This window comes from Prionailurus bengalensis, chromosome D2 (genome assembly GCF_016509475.1).
Source record: "Prionailurus bengalensis isolate Pbe53 chromosome D2, Fcat_Pben_1.1_paternal_pri, whole genome shotgun sequence".
Lineage (NCBI taxonomy): Eukaryota > Metazoa > Chordata > Mammalia > Carnivora > Felidae > Prionailurus > Prionailurus bengalensis.
This window is the reverse complement of record NC_057351.1, coordinates 72967076-72985723: the sequence shown is the minus strand read 5'-3', so window position 1 is coordinate 72985723 and position 18648 is coordinate 72967076. Positions and strand designations below refer to the sequence as shown.

Below are 18648 nucleotides of genomic sequence, written 5' to 3'. Positions count from 1 at the left end.
GAGCGGGGGGGGGGGGGGGGGGGGGGGGTGAGCGCACAAAGGCCAGAGGGAAGGTGAAGGCCAGGAGGGCTGTTGGCCGGTGGGCGATCCAGGCCCGCCCAGGTGAGGACGTGGAGTGGGCCGGAAAGAGGAAGTGGGGGGCTGTGACCTCGCTTTCCGACCCCTTCCCGGGCCCCTACCCCCAGCACACCTCCTCCCCACGCTCCCCTCTCGGATTTCACCGCTCAGAGGAAGCCGCCCAGGCCACCACCCACCTGCGCCAGGTGCGGCCCACAGGCCAGGGCCACGCTTTGGGGTAACAGTTATGCTATAGAGGCCCTCAGGGTTTAGATGTCCCTCCTCGGGCGGGACAACCCTCAGGCAAGTTACTTGGCTTCTCTGCGCCTTATTTTTCTCATCTGTAAATGGGGCACTCCCATGGGAACTCACCCTTAGGGCAGCTGTGAGGATTTGGCAAGAATACCGTCCCGGGTGCGCTGTGTCACAGCCAGTGTTCTGCAAATGTCCGAGTGTGTTCGAAATTCCCATCACTGCTGACTAAACCCTGACTGTGGCCCTCCCCGCGAGACCACGTGTCCTGGCGGTGAAGGCCTCACTTTTGAGAAGTGACCTGCTTGGCATTGTAGCACTGGGCAACATCAACGGATGCCCAGATGCAGGAGCTGTCCCTTTTGAGGGGACCCAGGCCATCCTGGAAGAGGGCGGGGGTCTGGCTGGGGGGGGAAGCATCCCATCAACATGCTGCGGTGCCCCCCGCCCTACCTCTGCTCACCCATTCTTGGACTCTGTGCCCATCTTTGGGGACTTCTGAGCCCTTCCAGCCAGACCTTATTCGAATTCTTCATTGTTTAGCAGCATCCTTGGCCTCTAACTCACTAGATACCAGTAGCACCGACCGCATACCCCAGTTGTGACAACCAAAAATGTCTCCAGACACTGCCAGGTGTCCTGAGGTGGCGTTGGGGGACAGCCGAAGTCACCACTGCAACCTTTTCCACCTGGAACCACAAAGGCCCTGGGGCTGGGGGTGCTTCTTCTCTTCCCTTTTCTGAGGTTCCGGAGTTTCACGTGGGGGCTTCTGGGTCCTGCTCATCTTTGTATTTCTAACCTCGTGACAGTTGTTGGCCACAGTGAGCGTACAGTTCATGATTGCTGGATGGATGGATGGATGGATGGATGAATGGATAGGAGGTTGGGTGGATGGAGGAGGTCCCAGGAGGGGAGACACTGGGGGAGCCACTGGGGGACATGTAAAAGGTGAACGCCCCTTGGCAGTAGGCCACTGGTTTTATCTGCTGGTTCTGTGTTAAGATGGTGGTGCTGCCTCCCTTTCCCAACCCCCCAGCGGGGTCATTCTCCTCCCAAGGACTCTAGCACACGTGTGAGTTCTTGTGGCAGGAACATTCGATTAGATCATTTCATTCCCTCTTCCCTTCGTTAACAGAGAGTGAAATCATGGAGTCTTCCTCCAAGACCTTCATGAGACACCTGCCAGTCACACCAGGCTACAGTGGTAAGTGGTGACGTGCCCTGCCGATGTGCCCGGCAGAACCGTGGTCCTGCTCACTGTCCCTGCCTTGGTCCGCTATCCGCGTCTTTCTGGCCAGTTGGGCCAGTACAGACACGTTGGCTTCTTTAGGACCCTTGCGGAAAGCACTCCTTTGCCCAAGATGGCCGATAACGGGGTTCTGATGAATGGAGAGATACAATGTAGGACAGATCTCCCAGCACATGGCCTCGTACGCGGGAAGCACCGAATGTCCCTTGAGTGCATTTGGACCAGGATAGACACACTGCTAAGGGGACAGACACAATGAATAAGCTGAGGCCCTGTCCTTTTTCCCAAGTCGAGCTTTCTCAAGTGTTGCACGAGGGTTGTTCTTATGGGCCCATCCCTTCCTGTGTCCCCCACAGGGAGAGTGGTCAAGTGTCCCGATTTGTCTGGAATGGCCCTGGTTTCAGCACTGAAAGTCCTGTGTCCCAGGAAACCCCTAAGTCTTTGTCAAACAGGGATAATTGGTCATTCTACCCAATAGTGCTTCTCCTCAGGCTTCTGGGCTACGGGGGACTTACTAAGTCACGTCCCTGTGACAGATGCAGTGGTCCTCATGGGCACTCCGCTCTCACAGATAGGTGTTCTTAGGAGAGGAGATGCACGGGGAATATTCCAAGGTGCCCAGCCTCACCCCTTATCCCACTGGCTGGTTAAGGGAACAGGCTTTGAGTTCTAACAAACTGAAGTTTCAGTCCCTGCGTGGCCACCGTGTGTGTGATTGTAAGAGTACTTTCTGTGGTAAGTATTAAGTGTCTATTAAATGGGTGTATTCGTTTCTTAGGGCTCTGTTTATATTTTTTTAATTTTTTAAAAATACCTTATTTATTTTTGAGAGTGACAGAGTATGAGTGGGGGAGGGGCAGAGAGAGAGAGAGACACAGAATCTGAGGCAAGCTCCAGGCTCTGAGCTGTCAGCACAGAGCCCGACGTGGGGCTTGAACTTGTGGACCACGAGATCATGACCCAAACCAAAGTCGGATGCTTAACCGACTGAGCCACCCAGGAGCCCCTCTCAGGGCTGTGTGTGAAACAACAGATATGCTCTCACAGCTCTGGAGGCTAGCAGTCTGAAATCCAGGTTAGGTTGGATCATGTTTTCTCCGAAGGCTCTAGAGGAGGGCCCTTCTTTGCTTCCGGTTTCTGGTGGCCCCCGCTGTTCCTTGGCTTGTAGCATCACAGCTCCAATCTCGACCCCCATCTTCACGCTGCCCTGCATCTCGGAGTCTCTTTCTCAACCCCCTCTCCCTTCTCTTATAATGGAGTGCTTTCGACAAGTATCCTAAGAAGCTAAAGTGTCTGTCCTGGCGAGTCAGTTGGCCAGACATAGACAGTGGACGAAGGCAGAGACAGATGAATTTAGGGCGCATCCTCAGCCAAGGATAATCTCATTTCCCAGTCTTTCATTACGACTACAAAGACCTGTCAGGTAAGGTCCCATTCGCAGGTCCCAGGGGTTAGGACTTGGGCACAGCTATTTGGGAGACACAAGTCAAACCTCTACACAGGATAATGATAGATTTCTCATCAGATTGTTGTGAGGTTGGAAGGAGCCAGCGCACAGGCTATTTAAGACGTCCCGGCCCTTAGTAAGACTCGGCGAGCGTAGCTTGTGGTCCCCCATGTGTGTGCACATATACAAGTACATAAAATCTCTGCAGAGCAGGGGAAGCCCTGGTGGCAGGGCCCCTTGGTTTCTATGGTCTCTCCCCCACCACACTGGGGTATCTTTTGACTGCCCCAGGGTTGGGGACACTGGCTGGTGGGTGGAGAACTTCAAGATCAGTTTAGAAATTAGATTCTTCCAGAAGCAGCTTCTCGCAGGGCGTAGGAGGCAGGGTTTCTGCTTTTAACTCTGTGGTCAGGTTTTCTTTAGGGACAAAGGCAAAATGTCCGGGCCCCGGGAACGAGTGAGGGGTATTTATGTATTTATCTATCTAGCCATTTAAAACCAAATTCTTAACCAGTTTTCCCTCATCCGTTCTTTAAAAAAAAAACAAAAAAAGAGTTTTATTGTGACAATATTATAGTCCCTAGGATTCAGCATCTAGTTTAAATAAACACTTGTGTTTTACCCATACTAATAGTAATGATTACATGTTATTTTGTGGGAAATGGCAAAAAATTGTTCCAGGGGGTGGGCCTCACAGATAATGAATTTACCTTTTTGTGTAATAGGTCTCGGCTTTTAATAAGCCTGCAATTTCCCTCGACAGTCCGACAAAAAAGATCCCAAATTGCATTTGGGACGTGTCAAGGAAAATAAGCTTTCTCTCTAAAAAGATGAAATAATTTCAATTACTCCTCAGACTATCATTTTGGCCCATTAAATGCTTTCCCCATTTGCTGTTCAGACTGACATCAGGGGCTTTGCTATCAAAGAATATGACTGTCATCGTCTTTGTCGAAACGGGCCGTCCCTCCCCAGCTCCGAGGTCATTTTTTTTTGTGGCCTGGGCAGGGCCCGGCGCAGCGCAAACAGCCCCGCTTGTGTTAATGGCCTTCGGGAAAACGCAGTGTCGTTGGCCCAGGAAGAAATGCCAAGTGGCGGGCTGGGGTTCCGGGGAGTTTCTGCAGGTTCTAATTGCCTCGCTGAAGGCCCTGATGCATCGGCTCTTGCAGGCTTCGTGCCCTACCTTAGCTGCCAAGAATCCACCAGCAAGGACAACATGTCCCACTGCCTGAAAACCTTCCAGGAAAGCACACGGCGATATAAACACCAGCTGGAGGAGTTTCGCTGCTCAGTGGCCACTGCCCGGAAGCTGAAGCCCGTTTGCTCGGAGGAGACGGTCCTGCGGGAGCTGCATCAGTATTATCGGCAGTATCACCCCCTGAGTTTGGGTACCGGCTCCCGGAGACCTGCCCCCTTCCCCCCTGGGCACAAGTGCAGGGCCCGGCAGGCCCCAGGGGACACAGAATCCAGCACCCGTGCCAAATCCCCAGGTGGTGGTGCGGGATGGAAAAGCTTGGTCTCATAAGATGAGAAAGAAACGTTTCTCGGGGGGGGGCAGAGGGACACGGTCCCGGTCGGGCAAGAGGGTGCTGGGAACTGAGACCCCAGGCAAGTCACCAGGAGTGTTGGGACCTCACCTGCCCTCTCAGTACGTACGTACACGTGTTAGCTGCTTTGTGCTGGACACCGTTGTTTCATGAACTGCGACGTCAGTGCTGTGACGGCCAGGCTATGATTCCCACTTTAGAGACGGGGAAAGTGAGTCTGCAGAGGTGGTGGTGACCCTTGTCTGAGGTCAGACCTCGGCTCGAACCCGGCTCTTCCAGGTGCTAGCTGGGTGGGAAGGGGTTGGGCCTGAACAACAACCGCAAAAGTAATGACAGAAACAACTGACGACGTGATTACGTGTAATGCTAATCACAGCCATGATTTGCCATTAGACCATTTTTAAGGTCTAAAGGCCTATAGGAAAAGTAACGAACTCCAGAACTGCCTTTATTATTATTACTGTAATTGCTTGGGGTAGCAGGCTCACATGCGTGTTGTGCTTTAAAGTTTTCCAAGCCGTAACATCTGCCTTCAGAGTTTAGGATTTAGCCCAGTTCTGTGACTGTCTGCTGAGTGACGTAGGGCACATTGCTTCCCCTCTCTGGACTACAGCTCCTTCATCCAGTGCGCGGAAGGATGGACTAGAGGCTCCCTACGGTGCGCTCCCGCTCTGAGGTTCTGGGACTCGGTGGCCTAATTCTATTCTGACAGCAGCTAGAAGAGGCAGGCGGGCAGTTACCTTTCATCTCACAGATGTGAAGTCGCTCGGGGTCAGCGCCAGAGTCACTCGTGACCTGAAGGCAGTTTCCTGGTGCTCAGCCTGATATGCTTCCTTCTGACCTGGTTGCTTCTCCTGATTCCTTTATGTGCACGGTCAGAGCGCAACGTGGGAAGCTTCTTGATTAATCTGAGAGAGGAGCAGGATCCGTTGAAGGGGGAGAACTAGAGAATCAGACAGACGCAGGCTTGAAGCCTGGCCCTACCACTCCCTTGCCGCGTGACCTTGGCCAAGACGCTCTTAACTGCTTTAAGGTCTCGGTTCTTCCTCTGTAAGGTGTAGGTAATTACGGTGTCAAGTTCTTACAGTTCGTGAGAGAATGAAATGGGAGGGAATTTGCAAAGCCCCTACCAAGGTGCCTGCTACTCGGTGTCGACCGACCCGCGATAGCTGCCCTTGGCACGTCTGGGGGCCTCTCGGGGTTCGCCAGCGGAGCTGTTGGGGTGCCAGCTCACTGTGTGGCTTCTCAAAGCCCTCAGAAAGCACGGTGTCTTTACAGAATGCAAACACATAAAGAAACCTCTCCAGGAGCCTCCAATCCCCGGCTGGGCTGGCTACCTCCCGAGAGCCAGGGTCACGGAATTAGGCTGTGCCACGAGGTACACTGTGATGGCCAGAAACTGCTACAGAGACTTCCTGGACCTCGTGGAGCAGGCCAGGAAGGCACCCCTGAAGCCATATGAGGAGTAAGTCTGGCTTGGGGCGTGGCTGCGGGTGACAGGAACCAGGGCGAGAGCAGTTGTCGGGCTGGGGCGTTCCCGGATGCCCCGTCCCAGCTCTAGGGGGCCTTTGATTTGTTTTACAGAGGGGGCCTCGTTTGTAACGGGGGCCTTCAAGGTGGGCCGCTCCCCTCCACTCCCCACCCCACCCGCCATTTTCCAGAAGCCCTGCTTGCGGTCCTGGCTGCTTTGCAGGGCAGAGGCCGGGAGGAAAAACCAACAGGGCCACGTGTCCTGGCAGCAGCCTACGGCCCAAGGGCACCGGGGGAGGGACATGGTGTGGCACCGCATAGGGCAGCTCTTTGGCCTCAGTTTTCCCTTCTGCAAAATGGAGATACGATAATCCTTTCATTTTAGGATAAATCGTAAGGACTAGAAAGAAACAAGCTGTGCTCACGCAGGACGTGCAGAGATGGTATTTTTTCTATTCTTAAAAAAAAAACCGAGTAAGTCTGTGACTTCTGTTCTTCAGAATATATGGAGTCGGGTCCACACAGCCTCATTCTGCTCCTTCTCCAAAGGTTTTGCAGCACCAAGGGCTACTGCCAAAATATCCGGAGTTTTCTATCCCAGGTAAGGGGCGGGGGAGTCCTTCTTGCCTTTCCTACTCCTTTTAAAAGGGGGATGAAATGTTTGCGGAGCCTCCCTGCTTAGCCGGGCCATCTGCCTGCACCTGGTGGGGACGGTTTCTCTTCCAGGTGGTAGCTGTCCTGCCCACGGAAGACCCCTGACAGAGGACCCCAGGCCTCCAGTGACGTGTGGCTGTGCCCAGAGATCAACTATGTCCCGCAACGGGAAGTTTTATCTGGAGCCTCTGTCCTCAGCAAAGTATGCAGAAGGCTGATGCAGACAGCCCCTCAAGGAGAGGTGAACTTCAAGGGGGACTCAAAAGCTCACCATTCTTACATGAGAACCAGGCCCTGACCCACACCCAACAGGCACTACGGAACTTTCAAAACCTAAGAATCCTTTCGACTGCCACCTGCATCCTGTTTGGCAATAGCATCTCATTAATGATAAAGGCCTTTTATTGTGTGGGAATAAAGAGGATGCTTCTCAGCATGCTGAAGGTTTCTATGGCGAGGGGGGGTTGCAGACGTTCAGACGAGCTAGGGAGAGGCCCATCTCATCCTTACCTTGAGGTGACCGTGTGCACCTGGATCAGACTCTTCCTGAAGCCCTAGCCCAGCCTCTCACCATCAGTCCCCGTCAGCCATCTTGGGTTCTGACATGGCAGTTCCCACCAGTGGCACAGATGCCATGCCCAGCCAACCCTGCTGTCTCAGAATCCCAGTCCCCAGGCGACCCGGTGGCAGGCACGAGGTGTGTTCATTTCATCGGGCTTCTGTGACACTGCCTCAGAGAGGCACCAAAAGATGGCGGAAGTTTATTGCCTCGCAGTTCTGGAAGCTAGAAATCCAAGTTCAAGGAGTGAATAAGACCACACTTCCTCTGCAACCTTAAGGCTGAACCCTTCCTTGCCTCTTTCCAGCTCCTGGTGGTGGTTTGCTGGCAATCTTTGGGCTTCCTTGGTATGTAACTATAATGTCTGTCTTTATCGTCCCGCAGCATCCCTCTGTGTGTCTCTGTCTTCGCGTGGCAGTCTTCTTGAAGGACACCTACAAAGAGCCTATTTCCAAATAAGTCATAGTCGTGCGTGCTGGGGGTTAGGACCTCGATATATCGTTTTGCGGGGACACAGTTCAACCCACAGCACGGGCTTGCCTCCTTCTGCCACTAACAGGCACTCTCTCTGACCTCGCTCGGCATCCGCTGGCACTCGGAAGGCCTCAAATGCAGCTCCTGGTGCAGTGAGACCACTGCAGGCATCAAAAGGCTCAGAAATGGGCAGAGCCAAAGGACACAGTACTGTACCGTTGGGGGTTTTGCCCAGGGTGGGAATTTTCACCAGGGTTCCCTGGGCAGAAATCAGGTGTCAGATCTTTACCTCTGATGAGTCGAAAGAGCTTTGATGAGAAGAAAGTTACCTATTTGTTTTTATGAACCTCCTAGTGGGACTCAGTATTCTCTTCTCTTATGCAACAAACCCTAATAGCCGTACCTATCACCGTCACCTCGTCCTAATGGAAACCACAGATCTGTTCCTATCATCTGACGTTTGTTGCAAACAGCTTAAAATAACGTCAGTGCGGATCACCACTTTATGTAGTTGTTCAAGCTACTTTATCTACCCTCTAGTGTATTGTTATTCAATCTATATATGAAGAAACACATGGCGAGCTCACAAATTTGTCCTATTTAATATTTGGACCATATTTCACATAATCTCACGTATTTGACTTTCTGCATCTAAAAGCATTGTGAGAAGACGCTCACAGCTTTCACCAGACAGCCAGAGGGGCCCTGGCACCGAAATGTTTCCTTGTCCAGGGAAACAACCGAGGATGTGCGTACAGGGTGATTGTCATACAAAACAAAACAACAGCCCAAACCCCGTAAGACTTGGGATTACAATATATCCCTTTGTTAAAAAATAATGTGATAGAGGAGTACTGCTATGGACAAATATTTATAATACAGGACATGAAAAACAGGACATAAAATGGGTAATAACAGCGAGCCCACACGCACACACACACACACACACACTATGATCTTGTTTTTTATTTTAAAAACAGTTGTGGGAGGGGAGAGAATGCTAACCCATGGTGCTACCAAATGGTTATTTGAATGATGATATATCACTAGTTATTTTTATTGTCTTGTGTGCGTGCTTTCCAATTTTTCACAGCCAACAGGTATTGTTTTCATAATCAGGAAAAAAAATGTTATTTTTAAAGATCTCGGCTGTTTTCATCTTCTTGAGATCGTATGTTTAGAGGCAAAAAGCCATATCTCAGTAGAAGGTAGCTGGCATCTTGTTCAAAGGGCTGGAAGAGACTATAGATAAGATTTTTTCCAACTCTCTTAAAACCCTGGGACCCCACTATCCAGAAAGGAAAGCAGGAGATAGATCCGTCACCTACCTGGGGCAGGTGGTCCAGCCTGCCACGCCTCTGCGGCACTCAGAAGAGAGCGACGCCAAAGAGGTGTCTTTCTGGTCACCTCTTCCAAACCCACAGAATTTGCAGATGATTGCTCTGGACTCAAAGTTATTTAGCTCTTTGCCCTTGAAATTAAGGGGTGCCAGGATTGAAATGATTCCTTGCAAGGAGCCCTAATCTTGATCTTATCTGCGGTATCACATAGCACATCAGTATTTAAGTCACTGACTAATCCATTTGGTACCACCTTTAAAAATTGGCTTCAAGTGTGAAACAAAAGCAAGAAACAACAACCCAGTGACAGAGGTAACGGAATCGAATAAAGGCAATCAAGAATTGTTTCGTAGTATCTAATTCTTCTCCAACTTCGTGATTCAGATCACCAAGTTCAATGTGCAAAACTGTAACTCCTTTTGTAGAAGCAGTTCCACACTGCGATTCTTTTCCTTAATCTTTGTCCTTGCTGTGTCTCTCTAGCCTATAATTTCTGGAGCGTCATCTGTCGGGGGAGGTAGGGAGGTGATTTTACCGCGCTGCAAATTATCATTATTAGCACAAGCTGCATCCGTAATGAGCTCATTCTTGCCACTAAAAACAATTCCATTACCTGAGAAGACAAATTTCCGTGGGTCTGGAGACACTGAAGAAACTGAGGGTGAGGGTTTGCCTGCTTGCTTTTAACAACGGGTGGGCCTTTTGTGGGATAGTTTGACTTCTCTAGCATTAAAGTGCTCCTTTGTGGTCACTTCTTTATCTTCCTGTGTGAGAACCCCCGCAGAGGCCAGACACCGGGAGGAGATGGCCAGGTTTCTTGACCTCCCTCCCCCATTCCACAGAGTAGTGACAGGCTGGCCCCAAACAGGATCTCGGTCACAGCTTTAACTTTGCTCCAGCCCAGCCACGAGGCCTGTGGCCAGGAGGCAGATCTCAAGTCTGTGTTTTTTGCCTGGCTGTGTGACTCTGAACACTTTCCTTAACCTCTCTGAGCCTCAAATTCCTACTGTGTAAAATGAAGAGAACAAAAGAGGCCAGTCGGTAGCGCGATTGGTTATGAAGTTGAAGAGATTAGGCAGGTACATCTGGTCCACACATGCTCAGTAAATAGTGTTATTGTCAATTGCCATTAAGGTAAAGGGGCCTGGGAACATTGCGGACATAGGTTGGGGATGGGGGTGTTCTGTCTTTGAGCCCACCCAGAGAATTATTAACAGAAAACGGTTCAGAACCTGGGCTCCTGGCCACTAATAAAATGCTCTCTTCCCTGCTGTACATTTCTTCCAGGGACTCCACCCCAGGAGGGAGGCAGGACACACATGATTGGCCAATAATAAAAACAGAAGTGGCTGCTAATGTCCTTACCTATGTCAGGCTCTGGCCTAAGTCATTTGCCGGGAATAGCTTATTTAAGGAATATTACTATAACCCTTTTGCTCTTGGAGATGAATAAACCGAGGCAATTTGCTCAGAAGCACACAGACAGTAAACGGCAGAGCCAGAACTTGAACCCAGGCCGTCTGAGGCCAGAGTCTGCCCACCTAACCTTCATGTCACATTGGCATGTCCTCCGTGGCCACTGTCACAGTAACGTGAACCACTGCTAAATGAGCCGTGGTTTCAACATCGAATCGATCCAGAAAGAAATGAGAGGATAAACGAGAAACGCGCAAGTTTAAGAATGTGATAGAGTCAGTATAACGGGGCTCAGGATGTTGAGAGCCGGGCTCTGGGTGGGGGTTGGGGGACTTCACGCGGGTTTGTGCCATGTGACTACTGGGTGATCTGGAGGGAGAAACTCGACCACTCCCAGCCTCAGTGTTCTGTTATAAAGTGATGCTTCCTTCTTCATGAGGTTGAGAGGATGAAATGGAATCAGGCACACAAAGGGCATGGCAGGGCGTTTTGCAGGCACAAGACTCACGGGCTAACCTTGACCAAGCTGGAGGCTCTAGAAAAGAAAAGCGACAAATCAGGGCCCCTGGGTGGCTCAGTCCATTAAGCGCCTGACGATTTCAGCGCAGGTCCTCATCTCACGGTTCGTGAGATCGGGCCCCGCCTCAGGCTCTGAGCTGACAGTGCAGAGCCTGCTTGGGATTCTCTCTCTCTCTCACACCCTCTCTCTCTCTCTCTCTGCCCCTCCTCCACTCTTTCTCTCTCTCAAAATAAATAAACTTTCCAAAAAAAAAATAGGAAAAACAAAAAGGCATAAGTTAAAAGGTTTATTTAAGGCCAGAGACTGGAGGCCCTGATCTCCCTGCCCTGCTCCTGGGCCTTGCTCATCAGCCCCTCTCCCACCCCAAGAGTTTCAAGAGCCGGGGTCTTGGCTCATTTCCCAAAAGGCCCCTGAGTTCCTCAAGCTTATTACCCCCCACCCCACCGCCCCCTGGCCTCTTCCCCAACAAATCCCCTGAAGTTTCCCCTGGTGCTCAGCCCAGAACCAGTGCTCCACAAGCGTGAGCCATCATCAGGCGAGACGACCCAGCAGGGAGAGTCCCCAACTGCCCCCTCCTTGAAAGCCTCTGTTTTTCAGCTGAGGGGGAGGACTTGGTGGGGAGAGTGGGGTCTACCAGCCTCCATCAGTCTTCCAAAAGTAGGCCCCACAAAGGAGGCTAATGTGTCCCCAACAACAATCCGCATTCATATTTGGATTCAAACCAGATTTGTTTGGATTCTCCAAAGGCTGAGGGGGAACATGTACCCCTACCTTTCCCGACCAGCCTGGGGTGCCGTCAGGAAGGGCCACCAGGCATTCCATGGCCCGAAGGAGCTGAACAGCCAGCCTCAAGGTCCTTTAGGCCTCATTTCTGGTATGTGTTCTCCCGAAGGTCACGCCAAGGGCAGCTGTGGCCAGGCCTCTCCATCAGGCTGCTGAGGCACCCCCCACCCCCCCGCCTCCCACAGTCCCAGACCCCCGCTTCAGGGTTTGGGGGCCGGCAGCTGCTAACAGACCTCCGGCTCAATGCCATTTTACCTAAAGCCGCTTCCGTTGGCTTAAGCTCAACACAATTTTGGCGATCGCTTATTTTTCAACCCATTTGTCTAAATGGCATTTTTGACTCATTTTATAATTGGCATACACATTAATCACATGTGCAGCTTTGTGAAAGTTGTGGTTTTATTTCCCTTAGTCGTCTTTTCCCCTCATTTTTTCTACTTATGAACACTTTGAGGACCTTTTAGCCAATGTGTCTATAAAGCTTTTTGTGAAACTTATCGTCACGAACGTGGCATTTTATTTGAGTGCTACCTCAGCTCCCTGCCCTGAGGGTGCCAATCCTTTTAATAAGACATAAATCACTGACGCCTTTCCTTCTAAAGCAAGGTTTGAAAACTTTCTCTCTAAAGGCCAGATAGTCTTTTTTTTTTTTTTTTTTTTTAATGCTTCATGGGCCATCTGGTCCCTGTTGCAAATACTCAATTCTGCAGTTTTAGCAGGAAAGCAGCTTTAGATAATATGTAAATGAACAAGTGTGGCTGTGTTCCCATAAAACTTTATTTATAGACACTGAAATTTTAATTTCGTATCATTTTCATGTATCACGAAATAGTATTCTTCTTTTGAGTTTTGTGAAAAATTATTTAAAAACGTGAAAACTATTCTTAGCTGGAGGGCCATTCATACACAGGCGGCCCGCGGACCCTCGTTTGCCGACCCCTGCCCTCAGCAACACTTTAACCCAAGGGTGTGATGCTATGATGCTAGCCAGGATCTAATCATAAGTGATGCGTTTTGTAAGTAATTTGGGTCACGCAGGTGCCCTCTTTTATTTATTTATTTATTTTTTGAGTGCACGCGTGCGCGCGCGAGAGAGCAAGGGAAGGGCAGAGAGAATCCTAAGCAGGCTCCAGGCTCAGCGAGGGGCTTGATCTCACAACCTTGAGATCATGACCTGAGCCGAAATCAACGGTCGGATGCTTACCTGACTGAGCCACCCAGGCACTGAAGCAGGTGCCCTCTTAAGAGAGACCCCTTTGGGAAACAGAAGCTCCATGCATCCAGAACACGGAACATCGTCCAAACCCACCTCCAAAAGGGAGCAGGACAGGGTGATGTGGAGCTCAGATCAGCTGGAAAAAAGCCTGAGACTGGCCGAAAGATAGAGACAAAGGCCTGCCCGAGGCTTTTCATACCCTGCATTACAGTTAAAATCTAATTTAGATGAAAATAGATGCACAGAAATTAAATGTGCGTGTGAGGTTTTCGCCGCTAACCTGCGTGCCCTGTAATGATAGCTTCACCAAATTTACTCCTGTGGCTGGAAAATAAAGATGTCTTTTGAAATTTGATTTTGTGGTTTCGCAAATTGTTTTAGCTCTGTAAATAGTTCAGACCCCATTTCTGATCTGCCTGAAACAAAAATAGAACCTTAAAGCGTTTAAGATTCAATCAAAGGCTTGCTGTGAGCGGCGCAATATTAAAATAACAGAAAAATCAATTTTTATTTTGAACATGATTTGTCACAAATGGCGTCCTAATAGATAAGGCTGATTATATGGTAGCGAATGTAATTTATATATACCGGGCTCGATGCTTTTGTCAGAGTCATCATTAAGAAATTTGACACATAAGCCAAAGAACAATAAATGTCAGCTGAAATATATGCCAGTTGGATATAAATGGGATGCTGAAATGCATGATGCTGGCACCTGCTGTACTCATAAGTAATAATATGCAGTCTAAAGCAGCTTGCGTTTTCAAACAAGAACTCTTTTTATGTTGTCATTTAAAATATCTCGTATTTCTGAAGGTCAGGAATAAATGGCACTATTAGCATTAAAAGCTAGTAAAAGAAAAAGTAATTTGTTGTTCATTTAACATAACATTTTACAAAACAGCTTTGTAAAGTGCTCATTTTTTCCCTATGGAAGCTGAGGAGACAAGATGAAGACACCTGGTTCTTAACGGAAGGCTTTGTATCACACCTCGGTTACCATTTTTTTTTAATGTTTATTTATTTTTGAGAGAGAGAGACAGAGTGAGAGCGAGGGAGTGGCAGAGAGAGAGAGAGAGGGAGACACAGAATCTGAAGCAGCTCCAGGCTCTGGGCTGTCAGCACAGAGCCCGACGCGGGGCTCGAACTCACGAACCGCGAGATCATGACCTGAGCTGAAGTCAGACGCTTAACCGACTAACAGCCCAGGTGCCCCTCTGTTACCATTAAATCCTGATTCAGTGAGATCTTTGCAGGAATTACGTGGTTTGTGCCTGGGCAGGTAAATGCTAAGAAATAAAGCTGTCTTTACAACCGTGGTCTGCTGGCTCTGTCTGCCCAGGTCCTGGGTTTTGTCCTCATCTGTAGTGCTATGTGGCGTAAGCATGACAGCATGGCACTGGGGACAAGTGGCAAGACTGTCAGAGCCTGAAGATGGAGGGTTTTGATGTGACAGGTGCAGGCTCCCAACATAAAGAGGAGGGAGCCTCTTGTTGCGTGTCTTGGGGATAGTGACAGATGAACCAGGATCTGAACACAAATACAGACGAGGGACTGGGGTCACAGAAACTACTCAGTCACCATTCACCAGCAGCCCCTCCTACCAGCCACATGTTCTGAACTCCAAAATATTGTAAGCCTCCGATTTTGTATTTTTTTCTTTTAAAATTGGATCCAAAACGAAAACTACAAAAAAAAAAAAAAATAGCATGGACAAACACACCACTATAACCACCATGCGGAATTAGCAAAGACGAACTTTTTGTCATGTTCGCTTGATGTCCTATTTGCAACGAAAGATAAATGACATTACTGATAAGGAAGGATTCTAATTTGTTCACGTTTAGATATTTTGTACCACATGTACAGTGGGTCGCAGTGTTTTGTGAATAAAAATGTACATAAGGGATGCCTGGGTGGCTCAGTCGGTTAAGCTCAGGTCTGACTTAGGCTCAGGTCTTGATCTCACGGTTTGTGGGTTCGAGCCCCACGTCAGGCTGTGTGCTGACAGCTCAGATCCTGGAGCCTCCTTCAGATTCTGTGTCTCTCTCTGTCTGCCCCTCCCCCGATGGTGCTCTGTTTCTCCCTCTCTCAAAAATAAATTAAAAAAATTTAAATGAAAAAAAATGTATGTAAATGGTAATTTCTGTATCTAAATGGTATCTTACTAACCCTTGTTTTTGTCCTCAAGAGGACATTTGGGGGGATCTATCCATGTGGACATATATGGACCCTTCATTACTTTTTGTTGCTAACGTTGTATTTTGGACATTCTGATGGTTGTAAATGTCATGTTGTTAATTTCATTTATATTCCACTCCTTTCCGGCGAAGGTAACTCTCAAACATTTATTATTCAGACCCCTCTTTGTGCATTGTCTGCTCACGTCCCTTTGTCCACTTTTCTATCGGACTGTGCTTTCCATTATGTATGCTGGATACTAATTCCCTGTTGTGTCCACTTCAAATACTTTCCCTGAGGCTACACTCGTCTTTAATCTTGGTCATGGTGTCTCTGTGACTCTTAAAGAATAACTCGGGCCTGCCTGCTTTTCCTGCTTCATTTATTGGCTGTTTATCATGTGTCAGGTACTGCACGAAGTCCTTTGCATCTTTTATGTTTTTTTTTAACGTTTTAAAAAATTATTCATTTGAGGGAGACAAAGAGAATGCGAGCAGGGGAGGGGCAGAGAGAGAGAGTGAGAAAGAGAGAGAGAGAAAGAGAAAGAAAGAGAGTCCTAAGCAGCTCCCCATGGTGAGTGCACAGAACCCAACACGGGGATCTCATAAAACTGTGAGATCATGACCTGAGCCCAAGTTGGACACTTAACTGTCTGAGCCACCTAGGTGCCCTGCATGTTTTTTTCTTGTCAGAGCCACCCTGTGCGGGAGGATGACTGTCATTCCCGGGAAGGCGTTGAGATTGGAGATGTGACGTAACCAGCCCAGGTAGTTCAGGCAGAAAGGATGCTGAGATTCAAAGCCAGCTCCGCCCTCCTGGAGAACCAAATCTCACAGGGTGAGAAGAGGTAAAAGATTAGCAAATGTCCTAACAAACTCTTAGAAGGAAACATACGTAGTTCTCAACCCTGGCAGGGAACTTTAACAACACTGGTGCTGGTCTCCAACCCAGAAATTCTGACTGGGCCAGGGTGTGGTTGGGACATGGAATTTTCTTTTAAAGCTACCCAATTTAGAGGCACCTGAGTGGCTCAGTCGGTTGGACGTCAGGCTCTTGATTTCAGCTCAGGTCATGCATGGTTCATGGGATCGAGACCCCCACGTCGGGCTTGTGCTGACAGAACGGAGCCTGCTTGAGATTCTCTCTCCTTCCCTCTTTGCCTCTCCCCCGCGCATGCACATGTTCTCTCTCTCTCTCTCTCCCTCAAAATAAATTAACTTAAAAAAATAAATAAAGCTACCCAGTTGATTCTGATGTGTGGCCAGGGCTGAGAACCTCTGTTCTATCATTTGTAGCTTTACTGAGATCTGGGGAGTCTCGTAGGTCTCAGATATGGACCGATTTCACTGCACCAGGCCCAGATTTTAAATGCTCTATTGGGTTTCAAGAAAATAATATAGAAAATACAAAGAGAACAAGGCTAATAAAAGAAAAACCCCAGGGTGTTGAGCTCAAGCACTTCTGCTCTGCTACAAATCCCAGGCATCCCCGTGAAGGGGCGCGGGAGCTCCTAGGCTCTTGTTCTCGGAACCTCGGGATGAATCACCTGAAATGCTCTGTCACGATGCCCTTCCCAGAATTGCTAAATGAAGCTGTTTCTGGATTCTAAGAATTGAACAGGAAATACCCCAACTCTGGCCCAGCTGGTGCACCCCATACCACCGCATCCTATGCCTCAAAAGTAACATCCACTATGTGTCACTGGCCTTCCACTCACCGGGGTTCCAGGAACAGGTGGGCAGGCTGGCCGGGGGGTGTGGGAGGCCGTGTGTGGGCAGAAGGCCAGGCTGGAAGGGCCGCAGTCCACAAAGGCCCCCACTGCTGTGCCTGGGGTGGCATTGAGTTCCCCAAGATCTAGGCACAGGCTCTGCCTGCTCAATGGGCAGCCCCTTGGATTACGGCACCTGCAGAACCTTCCGTGTAGGAGCTGCGTCCCGGCTGGCTGGGTGCCAGCCTTGTGAGGAGACGCCCAGGCCCTTCAACTGACTTACCCTTTCCTCCCAGGGAGAAGGATAACTTGGGGGAAATATTTGCATTTCACAGAATATTCCAATTTTCTTCATTTTAAAGTGCTCTTTAAAGTAAAAATGATATGGGGTCGCCTGGGTGGCTCAGTCAGTTAAGCGTCTGCCTTCGGCTCAGGTCAAGATCTTGTGGTCCATGAGTTCAAGCCCCACATCAGGCTCTGTCTGGGCTGACAGCTCAGAGCCTGGAGCCTGCTTCAGATTCTGTGTCTTCCTCTCTCTGCCCCTCCCCGACTTGTACGCACGCTCTCTCTCTCTTTCTCTCTCAAAAATAAACAAACATTAAAAACATTAAAAGTAAAAATGATATGAAGAAGATGCCTAGAATTGGCAAACACCTTGGACAGTTTACAGAGAAAGAAACGCAAAGGGCCATTCGACAGGAACAAGATGTTCACCCTGGGTCATAATAAAACAAACACCAGTTGCAATTTAAGGAAAAGCACTTCAACCTACCGAATTCAGAAAAGGTTGGACGATTCACCATGTTGGTAAGGGTGCGAAGCGCCCTCCCGTTAGAAGGAACCGAATGAAATGACCAATATTTGACCTTCTTGGCCCAGAAGGGTGGCAATTTCATATGGCTCAGCCGACTGCGGTGTTGACCGGACTGTGAGCTGCTACATTTGCTAACATTGGGCAATTTGGCAATCCTGACCAAAAGAAATCCATCCTAAATATTTGCTGGACAGATTTTTGTAATGTAAAGCAACCACAGAGGATAGTGATTGCATGAATATCCATCCTGGGAAATTTTTGGAAAACACTCCTACGTCCATTAGCAGAGACAATCACACCACATGCACCCCTCAGTGGAATCTAGGAAGCTGTAAGAATGAAGAGGTTCTTTCTGCATCATTGGAGAATAATATCTAATTTATTGATAATGCAAAAAGCCAAGTTAGAATGGTGTCTGTTGTATCCAACCAGTTGTTTGAAACACAAAGGGTGGGGGTGGGGCTGGGGCTGCCTGTGTGAGGGGAGGCACACGTGGGTACATGTAGAATATTTCTGGAAAAAGACTGTGCTTGTCTCTGGGAAGGGGAACCAGAGACTTGGCGGGTGAGGGTGGACAGAGACATAGCTTGTGTAAGGATACTCTTCTAGATCTTTTGCATTTTGTACCATGTGCACGTATTAATTTATTTTAAGCCCCTTTCCCACCAGGCTTTAATCTAGATAATAATTGCCCTGAGTTACTCCTGCTATTGGCCGCTCCTGCCTGGGGTCTGCTTCCTACCCCGGGATGTTAAAAGCTGGGTGGGCACCACGTGGGAACAATGATGACCTTATCAAATGGGACAGAAATTCATTGTCGAAGCAAAGGAAATACATTAGAACAGGCCACACAAAGTGCCCTGAAAGACAGAGATGGTGGCAGAGGGGGGCCAGGGGGGACTTTTCAGGCGTTCCCTCCCGTCCCATAAATCATTTCCGAAATATGACCCCGGAATACGGC

The 18648-nt window shown here is 49.1% G+C and overlaps 1 protein-coding gene across 2 annotated transcripts; it reads left to right on the top strand.

Annotated features, from left to right (window-relative positions):
• Positions 1 to 27: 27 nt before the first annotated feature.
• On the top strand, positions 28 to 7109 carry CD2H10orf82 (chromosome D2 C10orf82 homolog). Of its 2 annotated transcripts, none has more exons than XM_043597659.1 (6): positions 28 to 102; positions 1445 to 1513; positions 4175 to 4393; positions 5831 to 6017; positions 6523 to 6623; positions 6749 to 7109. In XM_043597659.1, exons 2-6 carry the CDS (start codon positions 1456 to 1458, stop codon positions 6892 to 6894), a joined length of 711 nt encoding a protein of 236 aa, XP_043453594.1. In that variant the 5' UTR covers positions 28 to 102; positions 1445 to 1455; the 3' UTR covers positions 6895 to 7109. The 2 variants fall into 2 exon arrangements, with proteins under 2 accessions (XP_043453594.1, XP_043453592.1); XM_043597657.1 differs by lacking the exon at positions 28 to 102 and adding an exon at positions 109 to 263.
• The last annotated feature ends 11539 nt before the right edge of the window (positions 7110 to 18648 follow it).

Excerpts from the sequence above, each read along its gene's own strand:
- CD2H10orf82 (XM_043597659.1), top strand. The coding sequence starts at position 1,456 with ATGGAGTCTTCCTCCAAGACCTTCATGAGACACCTGCCAGTCACACCA. Across the intron at positions 6,018-6,522 it reads CCCCTGAAGCCATATGAGGA|AATATATGGAGTCGGGTCCA; the intron begins GTAAGTCTGGCT and ends TCTGTTCTTCAG. Across the intron at positions 6,624-6,748 it reads TCCGGAGTTTTCTATCCCAG|GTGGTAGCTGTCCTGCCCAC; the intron begins GTAAGGGGCGGG and ends TTTCTCTTCCAG.